We start from the raw sequence: 15,862 nt of genomic DNA on the forward strand, positions 1-15,862 counted from the left end.
ACAGCGCATATATATATGGCGCAAGTAAAGTAGAACTTTCTTTTAGTCCATTAGTCCTTTACCCTCCAACCTAGTAACAGACGTGAAGCCTCACCCACGACGCACGTGTGGTGTAGTAAGGCCTACTTGGCCTCAGAATAGGCATTGAGACATCGTGTGGATTAATAGTTGAATTGTCATAGTTTGGCACTATACCGTCGAGTTGGACGTATTTCTATTAAGTTAATAATAGTCTATTATGTATGGTGCATCGTTCGGTTGGAGTTATAAAGTGAGCAGTACCCCCATCGTTCCTGACGTTATCTGGAGTCTTAACCAGGCTGGGCAGACCACGTGTGGTGCTTGCATCCGAGGAGCTCCGGGCCAGGACGAGTGGACCTGTACATTGGATTACTTTACCCGGACGACGGCGAGCCTTCCACGGCTTGGATTATCTACGTGCTTTGGGTGCTTTGATTATTCCATGGATAACGGCCAACACTGCTGAGTGTTGGAACTACCCCCCGAGAGGAGTCCAGGTGAGACGGCGCTCTACCCCGAGTGAGGTCGCCTCACGTCTCTTCGTTGTGGACCGGCAGCTACCGTCCACCAGAGGGCCCAGCTGTATTCATCTGCGGACCGAGGTTCTGTGGGCACCGTGTTCAGCACTCTGAATTCTCCCAAGAAATCGTCGGCCAGATGGGATACCGCCAGCGGCTCTCCTAACCCCCCCCCTACTGACTTACAACCAGCGGGACCCCCCCCCCTTTAGTGTATCCAGCTATAATCATTTAAGTACCATCGCTATAGTTCCCTAAAGAACCAGGTTGTATACTTGCTCCCTGCGTAACCAGAGATTGGACATTCAATGTTGATTTACCTACGAATACTCATTTGCCTTACAAGTGCATTTCAAATCATAAATGTCATTAAGTGAACGTTGTATATACCCTTTGCTATATAAAATATTCGATTTATACATTTGTGTGGACTTCGTTTCATCAGGTGGGAAAGTGTTCATCATATCTATATCATGTACTGGATGGCCAGAAGTTAAAGTACAAGCGGTAGTGGTTTAATAATACCATACTTATCAATACAGTCAGGGAATTGTACCCCTCAGTTACAGTCAGCAACAGCATTTTATTTTAATACTACATACTTGATCGTTGCGATCTATGTGAAATCATTGTTGGATCAAAGTAGGATTGATGTCATATAGTCCTTACCTTTACTAGGAGGTATCCCAAAAAGAATATTCCAATTGTCTGATCGCGATTTCCAGTATTGATGTCCATCGGGTCCCTGACATGAACTAGCACAAAATATGCATGGAGTGTGCTGAACGCGTTTTAAAGTGCTCGGATGAAGCGATTCACTTGGCTTGGTCTAAATTCTCTGCCCGGACCATATACAATGTAACACACAGTGTGAAATAAGGTTTCAAAGGTAGGCGATGGTTGGCCGTGAATGAGTTAAGGACCAGCCAGTCACTAGAACGGTTTCCATTGGTACCAAAATTCTATTTACCCATCTCAAACCCTGCCCTCTTTTTGGAAGCAACGGTTGTAATTGGAGGATCAAGACAGGAGGGCAGGGTCAATTAGGTAGTTTGACATGACAGTTACCAAGCCACCAGCTCTTCTCTCTATTGTTAAACGGTATCTCTTGCCTTCACAAGGACATTTGAATGCTTTGGACAGTCTTAGTTGGCTAAAGGGGCACTTCACCAAAAAAATCAATGCTGATCTACTTTGCACATAATCTCACACATTCAAAAAACATGTCCCCTGCAACCCTCCCTAAATCTACTCCTATGCGTTGCGCACAGTACGTTGCACACGGTACGTTTGTTCGCCGTAGGTCAATGGATGTTTTTTTCCACAGCGGTCAAACGATGTAAACCGGATGAGAAAAGGATGACAGGGGCACTGAGTGAATCCGTTTCAGATGAAGAAACCTAATCTAGAGCCTGATCTCTCTTGATCTTGGATGGACATTTGATCTCAGCCAGGACGCTTAATCCTCCCCCTGATGTCATGAATAAGGGATTGAGGGGGAAGAATATGTGCTTTTGGTGCGACAGGCAATTTATCATGAATAATACAGGTTTCTGCTTTGACTAGAATCTAATCTTGAGCTCATTTCAAGCACTTTGATCTGGTCGACAACCATGAAAAGAGGAGGAGAAATGGGCGGCGGCTTGGTGTCGACCTCTTTATTTACCTGTGATGTTTACATTAGCTACTATGTACTAGCTACTGTATAAACCTGTGATGTTCACATTAGCTACTGTTGCTACTGTACTGTAGACACCTGTGATGTTCACATTAGCTACTGTACTGTATAAACCTGTTATGTTCACATTAGCTACTGTAGCTACTGTACTCTATAAACCTGTGATGTTTACATTAGCTACTGTAGCTACTGTACTGTATAAACCTGTGATGTTCACATTAGCTACTGTAGCTACTGTACTGTATAAACCTGTGATGTTCACATTAGCTACTGTAGCTACTGTACTGTTTACATTAGCTACTGTAGCTACTGTACTGTAAACCTGTGATGTTCACATTAGCTACTGTACTGTATACACCTGTGATGTTCACATTAGCTACTGTACTGTATAAACCTGTGATGTTCACATTAGCTACTGTACTGTATAAACCTGTGATGTTCACATTAGCTACTGTAACTAGCTACTGTACTGTAGAAACCTGTGATGTTCACATTAGCTACTGTACTGTATAAACCTGTGATGTTCACATTAGCTACTGTACTGTATAAACCTGTGATGTTCACATTAGCTACTGTACTGTATAAACCTGTGATGTTCACATTAGCTACTGTACTGTATAAACCTGTGATGTTCACATTAGCTACTGTAACTAGCTACTGTACTGTAGAAACCTGTGATGTTCACATTAGCTACTGTAGCTACTGTACTGTATACACCTGTGGTGTTTACATTAGCTACTGTAGCTACTGTACTGTATAAACCTGTGATGTTCACATTAGCTACTGTACTGTATACACCTGTGATGTTCACATTAGCTACTGTACTGTATAAACCTGTGATGTTCACATTAGCTACTGTATAAACCTGTGATGTTTACATTAGCTACTGTACTGTATAAACCTGTGATGTTTACATTAGCTACTGTACTGTATAAACCTGTGATGTTCACATTAGCTACTGTAACTAGCTACTGTACTGTAGAAACCTGTGATGTTCACATTAGCTACTGTAGCTACTGTACTGTATACACCTGTGGTGTTTACATTAGCTACTGTAGCTACTGTACTGTAGACACCTGTACAAAGATTCCAGCTCCTCCCAGCAGTGTGTCAATATGTCCTCGAGCCTACACCGTCGGTGTGTGAATGTGGATAAAATAACTACTAAAACAACTATATAAATTACTTGAAAATGAACCCTTTTAAACGTTTGAACCCTTTTGAAACTGCTGAACTGAATACATGTTTAGAATATTTAGCCTCCAGGAAGAATAAACAATCCATACATTAATATAATTGACCCCAGGAATATCTCTTACCTCTGGTCTGGGTGTATCCTGGTCCTTGTGTTCTGGTTAAGCACGAGTTGCCCCATATGGTTCTGCCCACTGCCTGGCTTCCTAGCGAAGAGTTGGTTTTTAGATTAACTCCTGAAAAAGATACATCGGATCAAAACATAAACACTCTACCTTAGCATGTATGTCAAGAATTACTCTCAAGAAATGTAGTTTTATATAATTATCAATAGTCGACAATCTAGTGTCGACCATAAACGTCTTGGTTCTTTCTTTGGTCTCCAGAGTATGAAGGATGGAGGAGCAAACAGATCCCAGGATCCAGGAATACGTGGCCCAGAACCCCCCCAGACGCAGCCAGTACACGGACAAGTTGACTGGACCGCCAAGTACGGAGGCCCTCGGTAGCACTGCTGGTTGGGTTTAGCCTGGCTGGTAGACCCAACCTCTACCGTGCTCAACCGCATAGTATGAGGTTTGGTGGAAATACCATAGTCCCAGAAAACAAATGCTCACCAATTGGGGCAACTGTGGCTCAGGAGGTAGAACGGTTGTCTGGTAATCGGAAAGTTTCCGGTTAGATTCCGGCTCCTTAACCCCTAACTGCTCCTGAATGGAAGCGGACATGGCCGGTTAGCCTAGGCATTGTCCAACTAACACCTCTCCCGAAGGCTAACCGGTCATGTCCGCTTCCATTCATTGTGCTAAGCTAGGCTAACGTGCAGCAAGATAGCTTTCTACTGAACACACAGAGAGGAAACTGGTATCTATCTTCTTGTCTCTCTCTGGAGAAGACGATGAGCTAATTTCCCAAAATGTTGGCGTGTTCCTTTAACAACTCTTGATATCCAGCTAGGCTTCAGTCTCACCAGGGAGGTATCTGGACTGGCGGAGGTAATGCAGCTTGGCAGACGAGGCGCTGGAGTCCGTTCTGTTCAGCCCGCTGTTGCTCTGTGATTTCGTTTCCACGTGGTGTTTACCGGATCTAAACAATTACACAAGCAACGTCATTCATCTCCAATGAAATATACAGAGTAAAAAGACACAAGTGCATCTTGGTAAATGGATGTTAAAGACATGCAGGTCTTCGAACGAGGGGATCATGGGCTCTCACTGATTGTTGGAACAGTCCTGCGTCCTCTCCCTCAGAGAGCTGATGGTGGGTTTTTTGGAGATGGAGACCCCGGCGTCCTCGTCGTCCCAGCTGTCCTGGGTTCTGATGGACTTCTGTCCCCATCGTCTCCGTCCACTTCTCACCCCACACAGGCTGTTCTCTGCTCCCGAGGTGGCCGCTTTCTGTAAAGCATGGAGCATAAACCATGAAGCATAAGAATGAAGCATAAGCCATAAAGCATAAGAATAAAGCATTAAGCATAAAGCATAAGCATAAGAATAAAGCATACGCCATAAAGCATAAGAATAAAGCATAAGCATAAGCCATAAAGCATTAAGCACAAGAATAAGCATAAAGCATAAGAATAAAGCATAAGAATAAGCATAAAGCATAAGCCATAAAGCATAAGAATAAAGCATAAGCATTAAGTATAAAGCATAAGAATAAGCATAAAGCATAAGCATGAAGTATAAAGCATAAAGCATAAAGCATGATCCGTCTCAATTATTGTCTTGTCATGTTGTGTTAAGTTAATGTATTGGGATGTCTTTTTATGTATTATTATTATTATTGTATTGTGATATGTTTTTGTTTCATGTTTGAAAAAAGAAAATAAAGAGATAAAAAAAATTGTTTTAAAGCATAAAGCATAAGAATAAAGCATAACGCATAAGAATAAGCATAAAGCATAAGAATAAGCATTAAGCATAAAGCATAAGAATAAGCATGAAGTATAAAGCATACAGCATGAAGCATAAGCATGAAGCATAAGCATACAGCATAAAGCATGAAGCATAAAGCATAAAGCATGAAGAGAGATCACATACTAGTCTTTATACAATATAGTTTCTATCCCCAGGCCATCAGGATGCTCAACGAACAATAACAATATGTAACAACCATCAAATGCACTCATCCACACGCACACACTCACTTTAAACATACAACTCACTGCAGCACCCACTTTAGAACACCTAAGCAAGCACACTTTATATTTATTGGTAAAGAATTTGCACTACAACCCATACCTCATTACACCTTACTGTAAATTGTACCTAAATTGTACCTCATCCTTTGCACTGTATAGTATATTGTATGGTAACTCAGTTACTTCTACTCTACATTGAGCATTGTATATGTATATACTGAGATTTTTTGTCTACGTACTTGACTTCTATTTTATACTTGCTATACTTATTTTATACTTATCTATTTTTGCCTAGCACAGTCTCTGGAGCGTAACAGAAAGAAGCATTTTGTATAAAAGTATTCTTTTTTTGTATCCACTTTTTCTCCCATTTTCTATTTTTCTCCCATCCCAATTTCGTATCATCCAATTCAACCCTCCCCTATCTCGAACACTGTTTCATGCCTCCCACAAGCCGGCTGCAATGTGGACTAAGTCATACATAGCACGAGTCCCCTCCGATACTCGAGGTAGCAGCCGTCGCATATTTCCACCTGCGCAGCGCGATCTTTCAGCGTCAGAGGTCTGCGCTTTGGAGGGACGCCGCCCCGTCGCTTCTTGATTCTACTGCGCAGGCGCACCAACCGACCTGTAGGAGTCGCTGTCCACAACGTCCGATCCCCACCCATCAGTTTCCCACCCCCTAATACTGCCAATTGTATTAGTACGAACGACCAGCTAAACTGAAAGCAATGTGGAGCACTGGGTTCGAACCCAGCATCTCCAGCATTGGAGGTGAGTGCCTTGCCCACTGCACCACCTAGCCGCCCTGTATAAAAGCATTCTGTACTTCTGTATGACAACTAATAAAGAAACTTGAACTTGAACTTGATATAGAAATTAGTTAGTATTACAAACTGATATTTAGCTCTCATCCAAGATGATATAAGATAAGATAATTCTTTATTGTCTGTTGATACAAACATTTGTTTTGTGTCAGGACACAATACTGCATTACAAAAAGGAAAACCACAAGACAGCCATGTTACAGCAGAGACAGACATGCAGACAAGACATCAGAGAGACAACCAGGTTACAGCAGAGACAGACATGCAGACAAGACATCAGAGAGACAACCAGGTTACAGCAGAGACAGACATACAGACAAGACATCAGAGAAACAACCAGGTTACAGCAGAGACAGACATACAGACAAGACATCAGAGAGACAATGTAATTCACCCCTTCCTTCCTTCCTTCCTTCCTTCCCAACCAACGTTATTAATTTGATGTGGCACAGTCCCATAAGTTGTATTGCACAGCGCTTTTATTTTGCACTTTCCCATGGAGGTTGCGACCACATTTCTATCCTACTTGTTAATAAGTAGGCGTATTGAATGTGGCACAAATTAATTTGTTTATCTTTTCAGTTTTCCCTTGGGGGATCTGAAGCGCCTACAGTATGTGAGGGTAGCAGCTCGTATTCTGTGTGTAATACATATGAGGGATCCTCTGTGGTCTTATGGGCCATTCGTAGTGTAACTTTCCAGAAATGTTTGGTTGATGGATTTGCCGATTTATCTTTGAGGCAATCTCTTTCAGCGCCAGAGGCATAGCCTATCTTAGTTCCTACTGCACCACCACTCTAAGAGATAGGGCTGCATGGCGGTGTTTGCAGGGCTACATCTATATTCTATATTATAGCTATGGATACAATACTATGGCTCATTTGACATAAACTATCCATCGTTCAATATGTGAAAAATAATTAATTTGTTCATGTATACGTTCACGTGTTATACCGTGGTGAATATAAGTATAGTTTCAGAGTGATCCTGGCTAATTCCATAAAACGGCGCTATGGAGGAATACGTGAATTTTACTAAAAGCGTTGGCGTTGCTCGCCTGGACACGCTACTATTTCCAAATCTAATGTATATAATAGGTATTATGTTTCATCATGAATGCATGAAAGGGGGGGGGGGTCGTTTTTTTATGCTTTGATCGTCACCAACGACATACGTTCTGGAGTACGTTACACATGGTCGCAATGATCAATGTGAAATCATGGTTGGATCAAAGCAGGATTGATGTCATATAGTCCTTACCTTCACTAGGAGGTACCCCAAAAAGAATATTGCAATATTGTCTGATCGCGATTTCCAGTATTGGTGTCCATCGTGTCGCCAACATAATCCACCACAACACATGCATCGGAGGCATTGGACGCATGCCATTGAGTGAACCGCTAGACTCGCCTGACCAAGAAAACTGCGCCCGGAGTGAATTAAACGTAACACCGGGTGTGAAGAAAAGGTTTAGAAGGGTGGGCGATACTGCCACCTATCAGGATGCGGCCGGTATTGCACTCTAGCTATCTCAGAGTGGTTCCCTATGGTAACCCAGAGGTCCGTGTGAGAGAAATGAATAAAAATATTGAATAAAAGAAATAACGATGAAAACCCGACTATACTTGGGTTTTCTGGGGTCCTGGCGCTCAACGCATGGCGAGATAACCCGACTATCCTTGGGTCTGGCGCTGATTGAGTTAAGGATGCTCGCCACTCTGGATTTTGCCTGGACTGTGATGATGCAGTACTGTATAACACTCTGGATGGTAGAACAGTAGATGATGCAGTACTGGAGAACACTCTGGATGGTAGAACAGTAGATGATGCAGTACTGGACGCGTGAATACTTTCCCTAAGGTGGTTGTCCTTCCGCGTTCGGTTTGCGCGGCCTGATTGGCCACTGACGTTTCTCTCAGCGCCCAATCGCGTTGCGCCTAGCTTTCAGTTCCACAGCCCAAGTCCTTCAGTTCCACAGCCCATTTCCTCGTATTGTTTTCATCTCTCTATATTAACGTAACGCGCTATTCATATCAATCGGCATCACATCAATATAAATAACGTATTGTTTTCATCTCTCTATATTAACGTAACGCGCTATTCATATCAATCAGCATCACATCAATATAAATAACGTATTGTTTTCATCTCTCTATATTAACGTAACACGCTATTCATATCAATCGACATCACATCAATATAAATAACGTATTGTTTTAATCTCTCTATATTAACGTAACGCACTATTCATATCAATCGACATCACATCAATATAAATAACGTATTGTTTTCATCTCTATATTAACGTAACACGCTATTCATATCAATCGATATCACATCAATATAAATAACGTATTGTTTTAATCTCTCTATATTAACGTAACACGCTATTCATATCAATCGACATCACATCAATATAAATAACGTATTGTTTTCATCTCTCTATATTAACGTAACGCGCTATTCATATCAATCGGCACCACATCAATATAAATAACGTATTGTTTTCATCTCTATATTAACGTAACGCGCTATTCATATCAATCGACATCACATCAATATAAATAACGTATTGTTTTCATCTCTCTATATTAACGTAACGCGCTATTCATATCAATCGACATCACATCAATATAAATAACGTATTGTTTTCATCTCTCTATATTAACGTAACGCGCTATTCATATCAATCGACATCACATCAATATAAATAACGTATTGTTTTCATCTCTCTATATTAACGTTAGGCTGTAAAAATCTGTTCTATAGGCTATATTTAGTCTAGTTTATTAGACATAAAGCATTTAAAAATACTTTGATTAGTCTACATCAATAGCACATTGTCAAGGTTGACAGAATAAAGTCTATATCAACTTATTTCCATCAAGGACCTTAGATGAACAGTAGATGATGCAGTACTGGACAACACTCTGGATGGTAGAACAGTAGATGATGCAGTACTGGACAACACTCTGGATGGTAGAACAGTAGATGATGCAGTACTGGATAACACTGGATGGTAGAACAGTAGATGATGCAGTGCTGGAGAACACTCTGGATGGTAGAACAGTAGATGATGCAGTACTGGACAACACTCTTGATGGTAGAACAGTAGATGATGCAGTACTGGACAACACTCTTGATGGTAGAACAGTAGATGATGCAGTACTGGAGAACACTCTGGATGGTAGAACAGTAGATGATGCAGTACTGGAGAACACTGGATGGTAGAACAGTAGATGATGCAGTACTGGAGAACACTCTGGATGGTAGAACAGTAGATGATGCAGTACTGGAGAACACTCTGGATGGTAGAACAGTAGATGATGCAGTACTGGAGAACACTCTGGATGGTAGAACAGTAGATGATGCAGTATACTGGAGAACACTCTGGATGGTAGAACAGTAGATGATGCAGTACTGGACAACACTCTGGATGGTAGAACAGTAGATGATGCAGTACTGGAGAACACTCTGGATGGTAGAACAGTAGATGATGCAGTACTGGAGAACACTCTGGATGGTAGAACAGTAGATGATGCAGTACTGGAGAACACTCTGGATGGTAGAACAGTAGATGATGCAGTACTGGACAACACTCTGGATGGTAGGACAGTAGATGATGCAGTACTGGACAACACTCTGGATGGTAGAACAGTAGATGATGCAGTACTGGAGAACACTCTGGATGGTAGAACAGTAGATGATGCAGTACTGGAGAACACTGGATGGTAGAACAGTAGATGATGCAGTACTGGAGAACACTCTGGATGGTAGAACAGTAGATGATGCCGTATTGGAGAACACTGGGTGGTAGAACAGTAGATGATGCAGTACTGGACAACACTCTGGATGGTAGAACAGTAGATGATGCAGTACTGGAGAACACTCTGGATGGTAGAACAGTAGATGATGCAGTACTTGAGAACACTCTGGATGGTAGAACAGTAGATGATGCAGCACTGGAGAACACTCTGGATGGTAGAACAGTAGATGATGCAGTACTGGAGAACACTCTGGATGGTAGAACAGTAGATGATGCAGTACTGGACAACACTCTGGATGGTAGAACAGTAGATGATGCAGTACTGGAGAACACTCTAGATGGTAGAACAGTAGATGATGCAGTACTGGATAACACTGGATGGTAGAACAGTAGATGATGCAGTGCTGGAGAACACTCTGGATGGTAGAACAGTAGATGATGCAGTACTGGACAACACTCTTGATGGTAGAACAGTAGATGATGCAGTACTGGACAACACTCTTGATGGTAGAACAGTAGATGATGCAGTACTGGAGAACACTCTGGATGGTAGAACAGTAGATGATGCAGTACTGGAGAACACTCTGGATGGTAGAACAGTAGATGATGCAGTACTGGAGAACACTCTGGATGGTAGAACAGTAGATGATGCAGTACTGGAGAACACTCTGGATGGTAGAACAGTAGATGATGCAGTACTGGAGAACACTCTGGATGGTAGAACAGTAGATGATGCAGTATACTGGAGAACACTCTGGATGGTAGAACAGTAGATGATGCAGTACTGGACAACACTCTGGATGGTAGAACAGTAGATGATGCAGTACTGGAGAACACTCTGGATGGTAGAACAGTAGATGATGCAGTACTGGAGAACACTCTGGATGGTAGAACAGTAGATGATGCAGTACTGGAGAACACTCTGGATGGTAGAACAGTAGATGATGCAGTACTGGACAACACTCTGGATGGTAGAACAGTAGATGATGCAGTACTGGACAACACTCTGGATGGTAGAACAGTAGATGATGCAGTACTGGAGAACACTCTGGATGGTAGAACAGTAGATGATGCAGTACTGGAGAACACTGGATGGTAGAACAGTAGATGATGCAGTACTGGAGAACACTCTGGATGGTAGAACAGTAGATGATGCCGTATTGGAGAACACTGGGTGGTAGAACAGTAGATGATGCAGTACTGGACAACACTCTGGATGGTAGAACAGTAGATGATGCAGTACTGGAGAACACTCTGGATGGTAGAACAGTAGATGATGCAGTACTTGAGAACACTCTGGATGGTAGAACAGTAGATGATGCAGCACTGGAGAACACTCTGGATGGTAGAACAGTAGATGATGCAGTACTGGAGAACACTCTGGATGGTAGAACAGTAGATGATGCAGTACTGGAGAACACTCTGGATGGTAGAACAGTAGATGATGCAGTACTGGACAACACTCTGGATGGTAGAACAGTAGATGATGCAGTACTGGAGAACACTCTAGATGGTAGAACAGTAGATGATGCAGTACTGGAGAACACTCTGGATGGTAGAACAGTAGATGATGCAGTACTGGAGAACACTCTGGATGGTAGAACAGTAGATGATGCAGTACTGGAGAACACTCTGGATGGTAGAACAGTAGATGATGCAGTACTGGAGAACACTCTGGATGGTAGAACAGGCCCAGGCCATCAGAACATTGAACTCTCCACACACAAGTACGCATGAGCACACACATACATACACACACACAACACACATTCTGCATTCGCTCACACACAAACGGTCACTTTAAACAAAATGGAAAGGACACTTTAAGGTCACTTTAAGGAAAGAACTGATGTGGTTCTTGTATAGTATAGTTTAGAAATAGCAAGTATAGCATAAGGATATAGAGTAAAAACTGTATATTGTATAGTAGTGTCCATAGGACCCAGTGCCTTAATTCGTAGATAACATTGTATTGCATTATCTCAGGACTATAGCATGTCTATTTTATCATGCCTATTTTATTACCTGTTTATTATGTCTATTTTATTATTTAGTATTATTGCACAATCAAAGCGGGCATGGCCACGTGCATTTCACTGTATGCTCTGGTATGTATGTGACAAATAAACCTCTTGAATCTTGAACAGTAAAACAGGTTGAGGATGCTGCAGCTGGCATCGTAGGACCGGAGCCTACGTAGAAAGTACATAGGCTGTTGCACTTTAGTGCAAACAGAATCAACACATACGTTCCAGCTCAGAGTATGGTCGACATGGACTCCCAAGTATTTATAGGAGTCATATAGGAGTCACATAGGAGTATGCCCGTCCTGTTCTGCCAGTTCCGAGACTGAGAAACAACAAGCAAAACATGAGTGAACACTCTACTGCCTGAGTGACTGACTCACCGGTTGGCTGTTCTTGACCAGGCTGAGCGGCGCAGGCTGTGTGTCTGCACCGAGGCTGCTGTGGCCCATGGTCTTCAGGGGAAAGGGGTTCTGCTGGAGGGGCTGGCGGCGGGACCTGGCCTGGGGCTGGGGCTCAGAGGGCTCCCGGTCGACCGTACAGAGAGCCAGGGGCTCTGACACTGCTTCAGACGCCTCTGCTCTGGCCAGGACCTTCTGCTGCTCCAGGTACTTTAGAGGCGGGCCGAACGCCTGGCCCAGTTGGAAGTATGGGTACCGCAGAGCCTGGAGTGCAAACCAAATAAAATACATTTAATTAACCCACCACTCATGTATTTCTGATGCTCGATTCTTGACACAATGTCTTGGAACTATTCTGATGTCTTGGAACTAACCGGTGTATAAGTTAACTATGCACTGGATCTATGCACAGAACTTGGGCCGCGGGTCTCGGCATAAATTACACTGCTGGCAAGTATTTCATACCACTTTATGCTAAATAAAAAATCCAAACTATCCCTTAGGGTTTATAAACAACCATCCCCTCAGGTAACGTGGCGCGAAAAAACTGATGAAACTGGAATACTGAAATATCCAATATCTAGTATTGACACATATACATTAAGTTGGCCTTAGACTCTACTAAAGGAGCTTTATGTTGTTTGTATAACACGGTCCTCTAATAGAGTCCGACGTACCTCGGTAGCCGTTGGCCTCTTCTGGGGGTCCCACTGTAGCATGTCCTCCATCAGAGCGATGGCCTCGTTGCTGGCGTTGGGGATTAGGGACCTCAAGCTGGAGGGGACACACTTAGGGAGGCGGAGGTTCATGGAGGCAGCCAGGGTGTAGCCCTCAGGCCAGTCCGACTGAGGAAACGGCAGAATTACACTAATCAATTGTCTTTTTTATTGCATATGTGCATTATGCACAAGCATCCTTTTCTCTGTGTGTATGTGTTTGTAGGCATGCACACACACACACGCATGGGGGCGACAGTGGCTCAGGAGGTAGAACGGTCATCTGGTAATCAGAAGGTTCCCGGTTTGATTCCGGCTCTTTACATTTTACACTTTACATTTTGTCATTTAGCTGACGCTTTTATCCAAAGCGACTTACAAGTTCTGTACGACAATTCAGCAGGAAGGGTATGACTCTTACAACTGAGTAACAATGTTCATCAAACAGTGCTGAAACTTGGGTGCTGCAGTGTTGAGTGCATAGTAGTAGACATATTAGTATGGTAGGAAGAGTGCATGATAGTATAAGACAGTAAGAGGGTTAGGCGGCTACGTGGCGCAGTGGGCAAGGCACTCGCAACGAATGCTGGAGACTAGGCTCGAACAGGATGCCTCCTGTTCGAGCCCCGCTCTCCACATTGCTTTCAGTTTAGCTGGTCGTCCACAGTAATACACATTGGCCGTATTACGGGGAGGGAAACTGAAGGGTGGGGATCGGGCGTTGTGGACAGCGACTCCTACAGGTCGGTTGGTGCGCCTGCGCAGTAGAATCAAGAAGCGACGGGGGCGGGGCCCCTCCAAAGCCCAGACCCCCGACGCTGAAAGATCGAGCCGCGCAGGTGAAAAGATGCGACGGCTGTTACCTCGAGTATCGGAGGGGACTCGTGCTATGTATGACTTAGTCCACATTGCAGCCGGCTTGTGGGAGGCAAGAAACAATGTTCGAAGACAGGGGAGGGTTGAATTGGACAATATGAAAATTGGGATGGGAGAAAAATAGAAAATGGGAGAAAAAGTGGATAAAAAAAAAGACAGTAAGAGGGTTAGTGTCTTTTTTTCTTCTTAATTCACTTCAGATATTGATTAAAGAAGTGTGTTTTTAGTCGATGGCGAAAGATTGGTCGGGTTTCGGCTGTCCTAACTGTGGTGGGAAGTTCGTTCCTCCATTGTGGAGCGAGGACCAAGAATAGGCGTCTTCTCTTTGATGACCCTCCCAGAGCTCGGACAGGGGTCTTGGACCATTGACCGGAGGTAGGCAGGAGCCGTTCCCTTCGCTGCACGATATGCCAGGTCGAGGACCTTGAAGCGGATTCATGCGGCGATGGGGAACCAGTGCAGGTCCTTAAGAAGCGGGGTAACATGGGCTGACTTTGGTAAGTTGGAGATCAGACAGAGATCAGGCAGTGTGGCGAACAGGGGCGGGGCTAGGGGGTGGCTACTGGGGCTCAAGCCCTGAATGTTTTCTGAAAAGCCCCGAATCTATTTAAATTTTTTTTTCTTTTTTTTTTCTTTTGACAATTCATCATTGTTACATGAAAATATGTTTGCACCAGATTTAGCAGAAGCTAATTTCCATCTGTGGTCTATCCAGCTGCTAACTGTATTTGAGTGAGTTAAGTCTTGGTGTTATGGTAAACTCAGACCTAAGCTTTAAATCACAATCAACAAGTTGACAAAAACTTAATTCTTCCACCTTAGAAACATAGCTAAAGTACGGCCATTTATAAATCAAAAGGACGCTGAAAACCAGATCCATGCTTTTATCTCAAGCCAACTCAACTACTGTAATGCACTCCTTACCGGCCTCCCGAAAAAATACGATGATAACTATTTTATTGCAATGCACTATTGCATTATTTAATTCTATTTGACTAACTATTTTATTGCACTGCACTATTTTACTTTGTATCAGTGAATCATAGACGCCTGGCCATAAGAGCATTCGGAGCATCTCTGCTCTCCCACTATTGAACTTGGGGGAGCAAAGGTATGCTCTTGCTCCACCACTTTTTGATCATATGAAAAATATGATATATCCCCCCCCAATATATAAATCTAACCATAACTACGTTATGGTTAACTGAGTTTTATAGTGAAAAGAGCAGCTTTATTGGTCAAGATTGAAGGCTCTATATTGCAGGAAATTGCATGTACAGGTTCATTAAATTAAAAAAAAAACTGTCGTGGTCGTGCCTGACCCCCTCCAAACCACGCCTTGCCTGCCCAAAAAAAAAAAGAAAAAAAATACGGGCACCTATCTGGGCTAAGCCCCGGATCTCCTACAATCCTAAATCCGCCCCTGGTGGCGAAGTGTCCTTGAGCAAGACACTTAACCCCTAATTGCTCCCAATGAAACAGGTTGGCACCTTGCATGGTTGCCTCCGCCATCAGTGTGTCAGTGAATGGGTGAACGAGTGAATGGATGAATGTGAGGCATAAGTAAGTTGTAAAGCGCTTTGGATAAATGCAGTCCATTTACCATTTACACACACAGTTTACAGTGTGTGTGTGCATGTCTTCATGCACATGACTTAAGTCTACACTGAGAGCAGAGCTCCCGGGCGTTCCGACTGT

The 15,862-nt window shown here is 43.1% G+C and overlaps 1 protein-coding gene across 1 annotated transcript in view; it reads right to left on the minus strand.

The window, feature by feature from the left end:
• The window catches only part of LOC311239303 (serine/threonine-protein kinase MAK-like), a gene marked incomplete at its 5' end in the record, with an annotated part of 52,379 nt that overhangs the window by 2,721 nt on the left and 33,796 nt on the right, over positions 1 to 15,862 (minus strand). The window contains 5 exons of the mRNA XM_084327609.1: positions 3,537 to 3,617; positions 4,382 to 4,497; positions 4,627 to 4,808; positions 12,555 to 12,836; positions 13,250 to 13,417. Of these exons, the coding sequence (XP_084183735.1) occupies positions 3,537 to 3,617; positions 4,382 to 4,497; positions 4,627 to 4,808; positions 12,555 to 12,836; positions 13,250 to 13,417 (829 nt within the window). The remainder of the gene's footprint in view (positions 1 to 3,536; positions 3,618 to 4,381; positions 4,498 to 4,626; positions 4,809 to 12,554; positions 12,837 to 13,249; positions 13,418 to 15,862) is intronic.

This window comes from Notolepis coatsorum (genome assembly GCF_963971535.1).
Source record: "Notolepis coatsorum genome assembly, chromosome: 13".
Classification (NCBI taxonomy): domain Eukaryota; kingdom Metazoa; phylum Chordata; class Actinopteri; order Aulopiformes; family Paralepididae; genus Notolepis; species Notolepis coatsorum.